A 14,777-nucleotide genomic window follows, 5' to 3' on the forward strand; every position below is an offset into this window, starting at 1 on the left:
ATAACTACAATTTAGTAACAACACAGGGAAATTAAAACTGATCATTTATTATCTAATAAGACAGCTTATGCCGGGATGTCATATGTGGCTCCTACTGTGTGGCTAACCAGCCCTTGAAGCTCAGTGATACAATCTTATTGGCACTTATTCCTTGTTTGCTAGTTTGTTTCCCTGAATTTTGTGGGCCTGGACATTTGGAACAGGCTGTTCTTAATGTTGTTGCCTCACTGATGGATCAACCTTAAATCATAGTACTAAGATCTATTAGTATCAGCAACTCGAGATATCTACAAATTAATGCGAACTTGGATTTAGACTTTATAGTTGCCTCTGAGGCTCGATAGCACACAACTATGGGGTCCATGAAGACAAAACGTTTGGTCCATGGGATCAATACCATTTATATAAAAAAAATGCTAGTCTTCATTTTCTTTCATATTTCCCTCAAAATCATACCTTTTACTGTTGCATAAATGTGAGGCTAATATTACTTTATTAACCTTACATAACTCTAAGATGTGGCTATCTAAAGGATTCCATTATTGTAATGGCATCTTAGGCAGTCACTGGAAATTTTACAAATTCAGACAGATGATAACAGCTGATCGAAGGCCAGACACTCGGCCTAGTGCCACAGAACATCTCATCATGCAAAAACCAGGCACCAACCACAAATGTGTAAGCTGACCCCATGTCTTTGGATGATATCACCAAGGGGCAGCTTGTTGATGAGAAAGATGAAGTGGCCAAGGTTAAATGCTTGGGGACTCCAGAGTTAATGAGGCCAGCAAGGGCAGCCATTGCTGGAGATACTCTGGCAATCTTACCTAGATTGGATAGGTAAGAATGGAACCAAGCAAAAGTTGTCCCATTGAGACGGTAACCATCCACAACACTCACAATTCCTTTTGCAAATATTTGGAAATTCACTTGCCTGGAGACTGCGGGCACAAATTTAGCTCACTATTTCACATTCATGCAATGATAACAGATTTACAGATACAACGTGATCCCCTATTTGACCGATTTTGGACAATCAGTCATGACAGTACACACATCAATTTGACAGAATTTGAACAAAAAAATCAATTTCTTATTGAAAGTTTGATTTGTACTTGCATTCATTCAGAAACAAACCATGTCGACAAATTCCTTTCCCTATAAAATTGTAATCTACTAACCTGTGCCCCGACTGAAAAGGAGGGGTGTGTTTGGCTAGGCTGGTGCTGGTCGGGTGTGCCGGTTTCAGAGTGTGTAGAGCTTCCTCTGGCTCCTGAAACCCAAACAGAAGCTCCACTAAATATCCAACAGTATTTTGCATTTACGATGTCTCACATATACAATTTTGTTTTGCTGAAAGTGCTGCATTCAGCTGGTTCATGATGATCTCGAATTACTGCTTGGTTGCTGCATAAATCTATTCAACCTACTAAACATCTAAATAAAGCAGCACTATCACGTAATGCTTGCAACACCCATCTTATTGAGGAAGATGCACTAAACTGACATGTCAAAATGGAAGCTGCAGCACTCACTGGATGTGAGTCACTCCAGAGATAACAACATGTGAAACACTGCAGCTTCACCAATTCAATTGCCAAGTTCAGTCTTGTGCTGATGCAAGAACACAAGCTGAACAAAATACTCAATTCTAATAACTGACCCAGAGGCAAAAATAAGCAAGAAATGGAAATTATTCATTCATAAAAAGCACATGCACGTATGCACATTCACACAAACACTTACGTATGCACACACACTCACAGACAGATGCACACACACTCACATGCGCACACAGTAGGGTAACTGAATATGTGCCAAAACTGTGTTTTACGTTTCAGATTTAAACATTTTTTGAATATCACAATAATAAAGTAAATATTAAGCTCTGACCAAATACATCAAGTAATCAATTGAACGTAGCAATTTAACATGGCAATACCTACAATTTTATGTGCTACATTAAGACTCTTTTTACAATTAAATGAACTTGAGTTGCTACTGTGCACCAGTCAATGATGTGACATAATGATGAGAAATAAATTGTTCAATTTTAGAGTGGTGCCCTGAGGGTTCACATGCACAAATCTTTGAAGGTGGCAGGACAAGGTAATAAGCCTACTAAAAAAACATACGGGATCCTGGATTTTATAAATAGAGGCATAAAATACAAAACCAAGGAAGTTATACGAAATCTTTCTCAAAAAATTGGTAAGGCCTCACTTGGAGTACTGTTACCAATTCTGGGCACCACACTTTAGGAAGGATGTCAACCCTTTACATAGGATGTAGAGGAACTTTACTAAATTGGTACCAGGAATAAGGGGCTAGAATTTCCACACTGAAGAATATCACCGTTTTTTGACGTTATTCGCGATTAACGCCGTATTTTTTGTCGCCAAAATAACACAAAAAAACCCGCTTAAATCTCCCCAAACGGTTTAGAACTTTTGGCGAAGCGTTAAAAAAGTGCCGTTTTTAAGAACAAAAATTTTTTTTTCGCGATTAAAAAAATGGCCGTTCTGGGCATGCAGGGAAAAAAAATACATTTTCACCCGTCTTTCATGTGTCATGCATGCACAGTATACTTCCTGGTCTGGAGCAGCCATTTTTGCAGCGAATTGAAAGTTGCAGGAGAGTTCTCAATACTGACACACAGATGGTGCAAGATCAAAAATGGAGCTTGATTTGGGAAGGAAGAGGGCCAGAAAGTTTAGCCAGGATGCAAATTAAGCCCTGGTAGGTGCAGCAGAGAGAGGATGGGGCCAGATTGGGAAGAAGGGTGATGTTAAACTGCACCCATCTGCAATGGCTGAAGCTTGCAACGCGTGGCGGAGCAGGTTTCCTCAGTAGACTACATTATGAGGACCTATTCGCTGTCTAGGAAGAAGTGGAAGGACCTTTGCGGGGCAGTTAGAGTAAGTAACATTTTAATTTATGCACTACAATTACTTGAATTGTAAATGTGACCCATCTTGGTATCGCTAGGCTTGTGATCGTCACACATTATAAAAATTGCTTTTTTTATGCACTGCACTTGGATATTTTCGTGATGAACAACTTGCAAGTAAAGGGACACTATACAGATCACTGAATTAAATGTGCACAGTATGGTACAAGTGCTTTGATGACTATCTGTGTGTGCCATGACAACAGAAGGTCCCTCTCTTAAAAATGTCTATTGCCATTGTCATGTATTCAACTGTCATTGTAACCCATGTATAAGCTGACCAAAGTTGTACACCTTGAGAACACTGACCACAAGGGGCGAACTTGTGGGAGACACTCCTAACCTGGACTTTCAGGTATAAAAGGGGAAGCTCCACCCACCATCTGTCTCTTGAGGTCTTGGTAATAAAGGTAACTGGTCACAGAGTGATCTTCTCTCAAGTATGGGCCTCGTGTGCATTTATACTGTATAGTAAGGACACATATTGTTGACGACGAGAAACTGGGATTTAAAACTTGCGAGCATGGCCACTAGCAGCACAGAAGAGAGGTATTGTGTTGGTGATGATTGGGATGACTTTATTGAGAGACTACAGCAAAGTTTTGTCACTAAGGACTTGTTGGGACAGGAATCATCCGACAAATGCAGGGCTCATCTCCTGACGGATTGTGGATCCAGAACGTACTCCATGATGAAGGACCTTCTAGTGCCAGAGAAGCCGGCGGACAAGATGTTCGAAGAGCTCAGTAAGTTGATCGGGGAACACCTTAAACCGCCGAGCAGCATGCACATGGCGAGACACTGGTTTTACACACACTGGCGGCGAGAAGGGCAAAGCGTTCCAGACTTCGTGGCAGATCTCAGGTGACTGGTGAGTCTATGTAAGTTCCCAGATGCATGCAGAGCGGAGATGCTGCGAGACTTTTTTATTGAGGGCATCGGGCACGCTGGGGTTTTCAGGAAGCTGATTGAGACCAAAGACTTGACCTTGGAAGCGGCGGCTATGATAGTCCAGACAATTATCTCAGGGGAGGAAGAGACCAGAAAGATTTATGGCAAAAATCTTGGCTCAAATGCAGCAAACGACCAGGGAATCAACATTGTTAACGTGGCACACAGTTCTCTAGGCAGACAAGGGCAATCAGACATGCCCCAGCATGCAGTCGAACCCAAAGGGGGAATTTAACAGAGACAATGGCTAGCTGAACGGCGATTCATGCCATCGCAATGGACAATGCGGCCAGTAATGGGGCCATCAACACCTGTTAATGGTGTGCTTAAGGACAGTCACAGAGACAGTCAGAGACAATCGACTGGTAATGGACCTTTTGTTGCCAACAACGGGGCCTCCAGCTCATGCTGGAGGTGTGGAGGCAAACACCCAGCCAGAGCTTGCAGGTATCAGCAATATACCTGCAGAAACTGCAACGTCAGCAGTCACTTGGCGGGTATGTGCAGGAAGCCTGCAGCCAGGTTGATGTACGAGGAGGACGGACCCGATGTAAGCCCTACGAGGCCAAATGAATACTGGGGGAAATCGCTGGAAGCTGAAGTTCAGCGAGTTCATGTGGAGCACATATACAGTTCATATACCAGGACGCCACCGAAAATGATGAAAGTGCTCCTCAATGGCATCCCAGTATTAATGGACCAAACACGGGGGCCAGCCAGTCCCTGATGAGTATCAAACAGTTCGAAAGGTTGTGGGTGTCCAAGTCCAGGAGGCCAAAATTATTGCCGATTGACGCACAGCTACGGACATATACAAAGGAGATCATTCCGGTGCTAGGCAGCGCCACGGTAGTCGTGACCCACAAAGATTTCGAGAACAGGCTGTCACTCTGGATTGTCCCGGGGGACAGTCCCGCACTACTGGGGAGGAGTATGCTTGTTGTCATGAATTGGAAATGGGGCGATGTCAATGAAATTTCTTCTGTGGAGCGAGTATCATGCTCACAGATCCTGGACAAATTTGACTCATTATTTCAACCCGGCATCGGCACTTTCATGGGGACCAAGGTAGTGATTCACATAAACCCGGACGCCAGGCCAGTACACCACAAGGGCAGAGCGGTGCCGTATGTGATGTGGGAAAAGATAGAATGCGAATTGGACTGCCTGCTGAGGGAAGGCATCATCTCGCCAGTCGAATTCAGTGATTGAGCGAGCCCGATCGTGCCGGTGCTCAAGGTGGATGGGTCGGTCAGGATATGTGACGATTACAAGGCCACCATCAATCGGGTGTCACTCCAAGACCAGTACCCGCTACCGAGAGCGGAGAACCTCTTTGCAACGCTATCCAGTGGCAAACTTTTTTCAAAATTGGACCTGACCTCAGCTTACATGACCCAGGAGCTGGCGAGTGAGTCGAAGAAGCTGACCACCATCACGACACACAAGGGGTTGTTTGAGTATAACACATGTCCGTTCGGGATTCGTTCGGCCGCCGCGATCTTCCAACGAAATATGGAAAGCCTCCTCAAGTCGATTCCAAGGACGGTGATTTTTCAAGACGACATCCTCATTACGGGTTGCGATACTGAAGAACACCTCCACAACCTGGAGGAGGTGCTACGCAGACTGGACCAGGTAGGGCTGCGACTGAAAAAGGCGAATTGCGTCTTCTTAGCTCCAGAGATAGAATTCCTGGCAAGGAGAGTAGCAGCAGACGGGATCAGACCTACTGCGTCCAAAACGGAAGCGATCCAGAGAGCACCCAGATTCCGTAACATGACGGAGCTGCATTCGTTCCTGGGGCTCCTGAACTATTTTGGCAACATTCTTCCCAAATTGAGCATGCTGTTAGAGCTGCTACACATGCTCCTACGCAAAGGTCGTGATTGGGTCTGGGGGGGCAGCCAGGAAAGGGCTTTTGATAGAGCACGCAATTTGTTATGCTCCAACAAACTGTTAACGTTGTAAGAAACTAATTTTAACGTGTGATGCGTCATCCTATGGGGTCGGGTGTGTGTTTTAGCATGTGAATGCCAATGGTCAGTTACAGCGGGTAGCTTATGCCTCCAGAAGCCTGCCCCGGGCAGAAAGGGGCTACAGGATAGAAACATATAAACATAGAAAATAGGTGCAGCAGTAGGCCATCCGGCCCTTCGAGCCTGCACCACCATTCAATAAGATCATGGCTGATCATTCTCTCAGTACCCCGTTCCTGCTTTCTCTCCATACCCCTTGATCCCTTTAGCCGCAAGGGCTATATCTAACTCCCTCTTGAATATATCCAATGAACTGGCATCAACAACTCTCTGCGGTAGGGAATTTCATAGGATAACAACTCTCTGAGTTCCTCTTCATCTCAGTCCTAAATGGCTTACCCCTTATCCTAAGACTATGTCCCCTGTTTCTCGACTTCCCCAACATCGGGAACATTCTTCCTGCATCTAACCTGTCCAGTCCCGTCAGAATTTTATATGTTTCTATGAGATCCCCTCTCATCCTTCTAAATTCCAGTGAATACAAGGCCAGTCGATCCAGTCTCTCCTCATATGTCAGTTCTGCCATCCCAGGAATCAGTCTGGTGAACCTTCGCTGCACTCCCTCAATAGCAAGAATGTCCTTCCTCAGATTAGGAGACCACAACTGAACACAATATTCCAGGTGAGGCCTCACCAAGGCCTTATACTCAAATCCCCTTGCTATGAAGGCCAATATACCATTTGCCTTCTTGCCTTCTTCACCGCCTGCTGTACCTGCATGTCAATCTTCAATGACTGACGAATAATGACACCCAGGTCTCGCTGCACCTCACCTTTTTCTAATCTGCCACCATTCAGATAATATACTGCCTTCGTGTTTTTTCCCCCAAAGTGGATAACCTCACATTTTTCCACATTATACTGCATCTGCCATGCATTTGCCCACTCACCTAACCTATGCAAGTCACCCTGCAGTCTCTTAGCATCCTCCTCACAGCTCACACCGCCACCCAGTTTAGTGTCATCTGCAAACTTGGAGATATTACACTCAATTCCATCATCCAAATCATTAATATATATTGTAAAGAACTGGGGTCCCAGCACTGAGCCCTGCGGCACTCCACTAGTCACTGCCTGCCATTCTGAAAAGGACCCGTTAATCCCGCCTCTCTGCTTCCTGTCTGACAACCAGTTCTCTATCCACATCAGTACATTACTCCCCAATACCATGTGCTTTGATTTTGCACACCAATCTCTTGTGTGGGACCTTGTCAAAAGCCTTTTGAAAGTCCAAATACACCACATCCACTGGTTCTCCCCTATCTACTCTACTAGTTACATTCTCAAAAAATTCTAGAAGATTTGTCAAGCATGATTTCCCCTTCATAAATCCATGCTGACTTGGACCAATCCTATCACTGCTTTCCAAATGTGCTGCTATTTCATCCTTAATGATTGATTCCAACTTTTTCCCCACTACTGATGTCAGGCTAACTGGTCTATAATTATCCGTTTTCTCTCTCCCTCCTTTTTTAAAAAATGGTGTTACATTAGCAACCCTCCAGTCCATAGGAACTGATCCAAAGTCAATAGACTGTTCGAAAATTATCACCAATGCATCCACTATTTCTAGGGCCACTTCCTTAAGTACTCTGGGATGTCGACTATCAGGCCCTGGGGATTTATCGGCCTTCAATCCCGTCAATTTCCCTAACACAATTTCCCGCCAAATAAGGATAGCCATCAGTTCCCCCTTCTCACTAGACCTTCGGACCCCTAGTACAACCGGAAGGTTATTTGTGTCTTCCTTTGTGAAGACAGAACCAAAGAACTTGGTCTGCCATTTCTTTGTTCTCCAATATAAATTCACCCGAATCCGACTGCAAGGGACCTACGTTTGTCTTCACTAATCTTTTTCTCTTCACATATCTATAGTAGCTTTTGCAGTCATTTTTTATGTTTCCGGCAAGCTTCCTCTCGTACTCTAATTAATCCCTTTGTCCTCCTCTGCTGTATTCTAAATTGCTCCCAGTCCTCTGGCTTGCTACTTTCTCTGGCCAATTTATATGCCTCTTCCTTGGATTTAACACTATCCTTAATTTCCCTTGTCAGCCACGTTTGAGCCACCTTCCCCATTTTATTTTTACTCCAGACAGGGATGTACAATTGTTGAAGTTTGTCCAAATAATCTTTAAAGTTTTGCCATTGCCTATCCACCGTCAACCCTTGAAGTATCATTTGCCAGTCTAATCTAGCCAATTCGCGCCTCATACCATCAAAGTTACCTTTCCTTAAGTTCAGGACCCTAGTTTCTGAATTAACTTTGTCACTCTCCATCTTAATAAAGAATTCTACCATATTATGGTCACTCTTCCCCAAGGGGCCTCGCACAACAAGATTCCTAATTAGTCCCTTCTCATTACACATCACCCAGTCTAGGATGGCCAGCTCTCTGGTTGGTTCCTCGACATATTGGTCTAGAAAACCATCCCTAAATACACTCCAGGAAATCCTCCTCCACTGCATTGCTACCAGTTAGGTTAGCCCAATTAATATGTAGATTAAAGTCACCCATGATTACTGCTGTACCTTTATTGCACACATCCCTTATTTCTTGTTTGATGCTGTCCCCAACCTCACTACCACTGTTTGGTGGTCTGTACACAACTCCCACTAGCGTTTTCTGCCCTTTGGTATTTCGTAGCTCCGCCCATACAGATTCCACATCATCCAAGCTAACGACCTTCCTTCCTTACAATTGCATTAATTTTCTCTTTAACCAGCAATGCCACCCCGCCTCCTTTTCCTTTCTGTCTATCCTTCCTAAATGCTGAATACCCCTGGATGTTGAGTTCCCAGCCTTGGTCATCCTGGAGCCATGTCCCCGTGATGCCAATCACATCATACCCGTTAACTGCTATCTGCGCAGTTAATTCGTTCACCTTATTCCGAATACTCCTCGCATTGAGGCACAGAACCTTCAGGCTTGTTTTTTTTAACACACTTTGACCCTTTAGAATTCTGCTGTAAAGTGGCCCTTTTTGTTTTTTGCCTTGGGTTTCTCTGCCCTCCACTTTTACTATTCTCCTTTCTAAATTTTGCTTCTGTCTCCATTTTATTCCCCTCTGTCTCCCTGCATAGGTTCCCATCCCCCTGCCATATTAGTTTAACTCCTCCCCAACAGCACTAGCAAACACTCTCCCTAGGACATTGGTTCCAGTTGTACTGGTCCCACCTCCCCCAGAACTGGTTCCAATGTCCCAGAAATTTGAATCCTTCCCTTCTGCACCACTGCTCAAGCCACGTATTCATCTGAGCTATTCTGCGATTCCTACTCTGACTAGCACGTGGCACTGGTAGCAATCCTGAGATTACTACTTTTGAGGTCATACTTTTTAATTTAACTCCTAGCTCCCTAAATTCGTCTTGTAGAAACTCATTCTGTTTTTTACCTATATTGTTGGTACCTATATGCACCACGACAACTGGCTGTTCACCCTCCCTTTTCAGAATGTCCTGCACCTGCTCCAAGACATCCTTGACCCTTGCACGAGGGAGGCACCATACCATCCTGGGGTCTCGGTTGCGGCCGCAGAAACGCCTATCTATTCCCCTTACAATCGAATCCCCTATCACTATTGCTCTCCCACTCTTTTTCCTGCCCTCCTGTGAAGCAGAGCCACCTATGGTGCCATGAACCTGGCTGTTGCTGCTCTCCTTTGATGAGTCATCCCCCTCAACAGTACCCAAAGCGGTGTATCTGTTTTGCAGGGGGATGACCGCAGGGGACCCCTGCACTACCTTCCTTGCACTGCTCTTCCTGTTGGTCTTCCATTCCCTATCTGGCTGTGGACCCTTTACCTGCGGTAAAACCAAATAACTAAATGTGCTATTCACGTCATTCTCAGCATTGTGCATGCTCCAGAGTGAATCCACCCACAGCTCCAGTTCCGCAATGGGTCCGTCAGGAGCTGGAGGCGGATACACTTCCTGCACATGTAGTCGTATTTCTCACATGGTACAGGAGGAGCATAACACGTGTCCGAACTGTCCTGCCATGGTTTAACCCCGAGATTAACTTAATTTGGCAACAACAATGCTAAATGTTACTCACTGAAATAGAAAAGAAAAAGAAAAGGTACTTACCAATCACCAGCCAATCACTTACCCCCTTGGCTGTGACGTCACCTTTCGATTTCTTTCTACTTCTTTTTTGCCTCCCTACTGCAGCTGCACCGGCTGACCTCTCCGACCACGAACTCCCAGAACTGTCGCCGCATTGGGTCTTTATAGGCCTGCCTCAGCGATCTCCCGCCTCTCCGACCACGAACTCCCAGAACTGTCGCCGCATTGGGTCTTTATAGGCCTGCCTCAGTGATCTTCCGCCTCTCACCGACCACAAACTCCCCGAACTGCCGCCACGTTGGGCCTTTTATAGGCCTGCCTCAGCGGTCTCCCGCCTCTCGCTGACCACGAACTCTGGTAGAAAAGGAAGCGCTTGCATGTGTATATGCAGTAAAAAAAATGCACCAGTACCTGTTTGGCAGGAAATTTGAGCTGGAGACAGATCACAAACCCCTAACGTACCTTTTGGCCGACTACAAGGCCATAAATGCAAATGCATCGGCCCGCATACAGAGATGGGCACTTATGTTAGCCGCCTATGACTACACAATTCGGCACAGACCGGGCACTGAAAACTGTGCCGATGCACTCAGCAGGCTACCACTAGCCACCACTGAGGGGGCAGCTGAGCATGATGATGAGATGGTCATGGCTGTTGAAGTTTTCAAAAGCGAAGGCTCATCTGTGATAGCCCGTCTGATTAAAGTCTGGAGAAATAAAGACCCGCTACTGTCTTTAGTTAAGAAATGTGTCCTGAATGGGAACTGGGCAGCCACGTACGGGGCATGCCCTGAGGAGTTTAAACCGTTTCATAGGCACAAGGATGAACTCTCGATTCAGGCCGATTGCCTACTGTGGAGAAACTGAGTAGTCATGCCCCAGACGGGCAGAGAGGTGTTTATCAGAGAACTTCACAATGAGCACCCGGGCATTGTAATGATGAAGGCAATTGCCAGGTCACACATTTGGTGGCAAGGGATAGATGCAGACCTGGAACTTTGTGTTCGCAGGTGCAACACGTGTGCTCAGCTGGGCAACGCACCCAGGGAAGCCCCCCTTAGCCCCTGGTCCTGGCCCGCCAAGCCATGGTCACGCATCCATGTGGACTACGCAGGTCCTTTCATGGGAAAAATGTTTTTGGTTGTAGTAGACGCCTACTCCAAATGGATTGAGTGTGCCATTCTAAATTCAAGCACATCCTCTGCCACGGTAGAAAGTCGACAGGCAATATTCGCCGCCCATGGTCTACCGGACATCTTGGTCAGCGACAATGGCCCGTGCTTCACAAGCACTGAATTCCAGGACTTCATGGCAGGCAATGGAATTAACCATGTCAGAACGGCACCGTTCAAGCCGGCCTCAAACGGCCAGGCGGAACGAGCAGTGCAGATAATCAAACAGGGGATGCTCAGAATCCAAGGGGGTTCCCTACAAAGCCGCTTATCACGCCTCCTGTTGGCCAATAGATCCTGACCACACTCGCTCACAGGGATTCCACCCGCAGAGCTGCTAAGGTTATCCCTTATACACCCTATGAAAGAAATTGTTGAGAGCAGGCATCAGTCACAATGTGACTACCATGATAGGAATGCGAGGGCGCGATGTATTGATGTAAATGACCCTGTTTTTGTCCTTAATTACGCTGCAGGGCCCAAATGGCTTGCAGGCACTGTGATTGCCAAAGAGGGGAATAGGGTTTTGGTCGTTAAACTTACCAATGGACAAATCTGCCGCAAACACGTGGATCAAACTAAAAGGAGGTTCAGCAACCCCATAGAAGAAGCAGAGGAAGAACACGACGTAGAGTTTACTCCACCACAGGTGACCGAACACCAGAACCAAGTGGAGGAGAGCCCAGTCACTGTGGGCAGTCCGGACAGGCCTGAGACACCGCAAACAGCAGACACTCAGGCCAGAGCCCAACAACTGGAGCCCCAACTCAGGCGCTCTACAAGGGAGCGTAAACCACCACAGAGACTTAACCTGTGATCCCAATAAGACTTTGGGGGGGAGGTGATGTCATGTATTCCACTGTCATTGTAACTCATGTATAAGCTGACCTAAGTTGTATACCTTGAGAACACTGACCACAGGGGGCAAACTTGTGGGAGATACTCCTAACCTGGACTTTCCAGTATAAAAGGGGAAGCTCCACCCACCGTCTGCCTCTTGAGGTCTTGGTAATAAAGGTAACTGGTCACAGAGTGATCTTTTCTCAAGTATGGGCCTTGTGTGCATTTATACTGTATATTAGCCATCTTTGCAGAGAAAGTTGTCCGAGAACCAATGAAAGCAGTGGAAAAGTGGTAGGGGTCTGGCAAGACTACTCCCACTGACAGCCCTGGAAAGTCGGATTGCAGACCTGACTGGTGCGTCGCCCAGACCGAACACCTGTGCAGACTCTGAGCTCAGAGAGAGGGTATGTCCTGCAAAATCCACAGTTTGGGTTGGTTTATGCGCTGTACTTTGCATCGGCTAGACTTCGGTTTATGCGATGCACTATCATTCGACGTGGTCCTTCAAATGAGCCTGCGCCATGTGAGCCTACTCATGTCACTCTGTGTAAGGTTACTAATCTTCAGAAAAACACAGAAGGAGACCATGAACTAAAAATTGATTAATCCAAGCTTTTGGAATTGAATACAAGCTTTTGGAATTAAGCTGGACAATTAAGGACATTCTGTGGTCAGGAACTAAAACTGACTTCATGCATAACAACAATGGAGTTGTTGCGTGAGGCCTTGAACTTGATTGACCAGGGTGGGGAAAACAAGGCCACTGGAGACACCAAGTCTGTAAAAAGACCGGACAACAAAGGACCCTAGGAAATGCAAATCGGAAAGTGTGATGTCATCCACCTTGGGAAAAAAAACAGTAAAAGGGAATATTATTTGAATGGGGAGAAATTACAACATGCTGTGGTGCAGAAGGACCTGGGGGTCCTTGTGCATGAATCCCAAAAGGTTAGTTTGCAGGTGCAGCAGGTAATCAGGAAGGCAAATGGAATGTTGGCCTTCATTGCGAGAGGGATGGAGTACAAAAGCAGGGAGGTCTTGCTGCAACTGTATAAGGTATTGGTAAGGCCGCACCTGGAGTACTGCATGCAGTTTTGGTCACCTTACTTAAGGAAGGATATACTAGCTTTGGAAGGGGGTACAGAGACGATTCACTAGGCTGATTCCAGAAATGAGGGGGTTACCGTATGATGATAGATTAAGTAGACAGGGTCTTTACTCCTTGGAGTTCAGAAGGATGAGGGGTGATCTTATAGAAACATTTAAAATCATGAAAGGGATAGACAAGATAGAGGCAGAGAGGTTGTTTCCATTGGTAGGGGAGACTAGAACTAGGGGGCACAGCCTCAAAATACGGAGGAGCCAATTTAAAACCGAGTTGTGAAAAAATTTCTTCTCCCAGAGGGTTGTGAATCTCTGGAATTCTCTGCCCAGGGAAGCAGTTGAGGCTAGCTCATTGAAAGTTTTCACGTCAAAGATAGATAGATTTTCAACCAATAAGGGAATTAAGGGTTACGGGGAGAGGGCGGGTAAGTGGAGCTGAGTCCACGGCCAGATCAGCCATGATCTTATTGAATAGCGGAGCAGGCTCGAGGGGCTGGATGGCCTACTCCTGTTCCTAATTCTTATGTTCTTATGGACAACAGCATTCAGCATAAGGAAATATCTTTTGCACTGTCGACTCCGTGTGCAAATTAGTAGCCATTGAAACTCATCACCGCAGCCAGTTAAACAAATCACCACATCAATAATCGGATCTCGGTTCAGTGGGAAACTTACTCAAAACCTGGATATAAATATGCGAGCTAAAAGCAGCTCAGCGGAAGAAGGACAGGAAGACAGAAGAAGAGCAGGCAACAAAGGAAAGGAACGGAAGCTGCAGAGAACAGCCAGAAGACGAACCAACAAGTTACGGAATCAAGGACCACGAATCTCTGGTGATTGAATGTCTAAATTTACATTTCTCTCAGCAGTTTAGTCCTGTAGTTTTAGTTGGTTTTTGTTGCGTAATAAAACTGACACTGGTTAAGCCTAAAGTTTGTGCCACGTGTTGTCCTTTCCACTATAAGTTCCGAGGTCTAAGAATCAGACTAGAGTGAAAAACAAACACCCTATACCTGACACCTCCCCTGCTGCCAACCAGTTGTCTGCTCTTTTATATTTTGCAGATGGTTCAGATACATCCAATAATGGAGAAGATCCCGCCAGCTCGCCATAAGCGGAAGTGGATGACACCGAACTCAGCTATCCTGCTGAATCTCCACTGGAGGAGGAGAAGGTCCCGGGTCCCAGTGGGTTGCAGGAACCCACACCCAGGGCAGCAGCAGGCCCGTCTGTATGGAGGTGGAGATGTGAAGAGCACTCTCCCGAGCTGCAGGCTCCATGGGAGATGGTAGAGCTTAAAGGAATGACTGGGGAGAGCGTCTAGCTCACAAATTTGCTCCTTGAGCCCATGGGTGGGATCTCGGCAAACATAACAGCACTATCTGCTGACATTAGGGAGGGCATGTCTGAAATAGTCGCTGCAACGCGAGAAAACATCCAGGCTGTCATTGCCCAGTGACAATTGACAGTCTCGAGTGATGCCACTTTAATTCCCAGACCAACCTCAACAGTCAGTGTGCAGGTTGATCCACAGGCTGAAGTGTCCGAAGCTGGGCCTTCCACAGCCAGAGGTTTTCAAGGGCTTCCATTGACGTCTCCTTCATCTGTCCCCCAACAAGTGGAGCGCCGTACCTGAGAAACTAATAAGAACCT

General features: G+C 46.1%; 1 protein-coding gene across 1 annotated transcript in view; it reads right to left on the minus strand.

Annotated features, from left to right (window-relative positions):
- Positions 1-14,777, minus strand: part of pou6f2 (POU class 6 homeobox 2) — an 868,195-nt gene that overhangs the window by 559,266 nt on the left and 294,152 nt on the right. Inside the window, exon 3 of the mRNA XM_070874822.1 lies at positions 1,182-1,273. Within this exon, the coding sequence (XP_070730923.1) occupies positions 1,182-1,273 (92 nt within the window). The remainder of the gene's footprint in view (positions 1-1,181; positions 1,274-14,777) is intronic.

Source organism: Pristiophorus japonicus, chromosome 1 (assembly GCF_044704955.1).
Source record: "Pristiophorus japonicus isolate sPriJap1 chromosome 1, sPriJap1.hap1, whole genome shotgun sequence".
Taxonomy (NCBI): Eukaryota; Metazoa; Chordata; class Chondrichthyes; family Pristiophoridae; genus Pristiophorus; species Pristiophorus japonicus.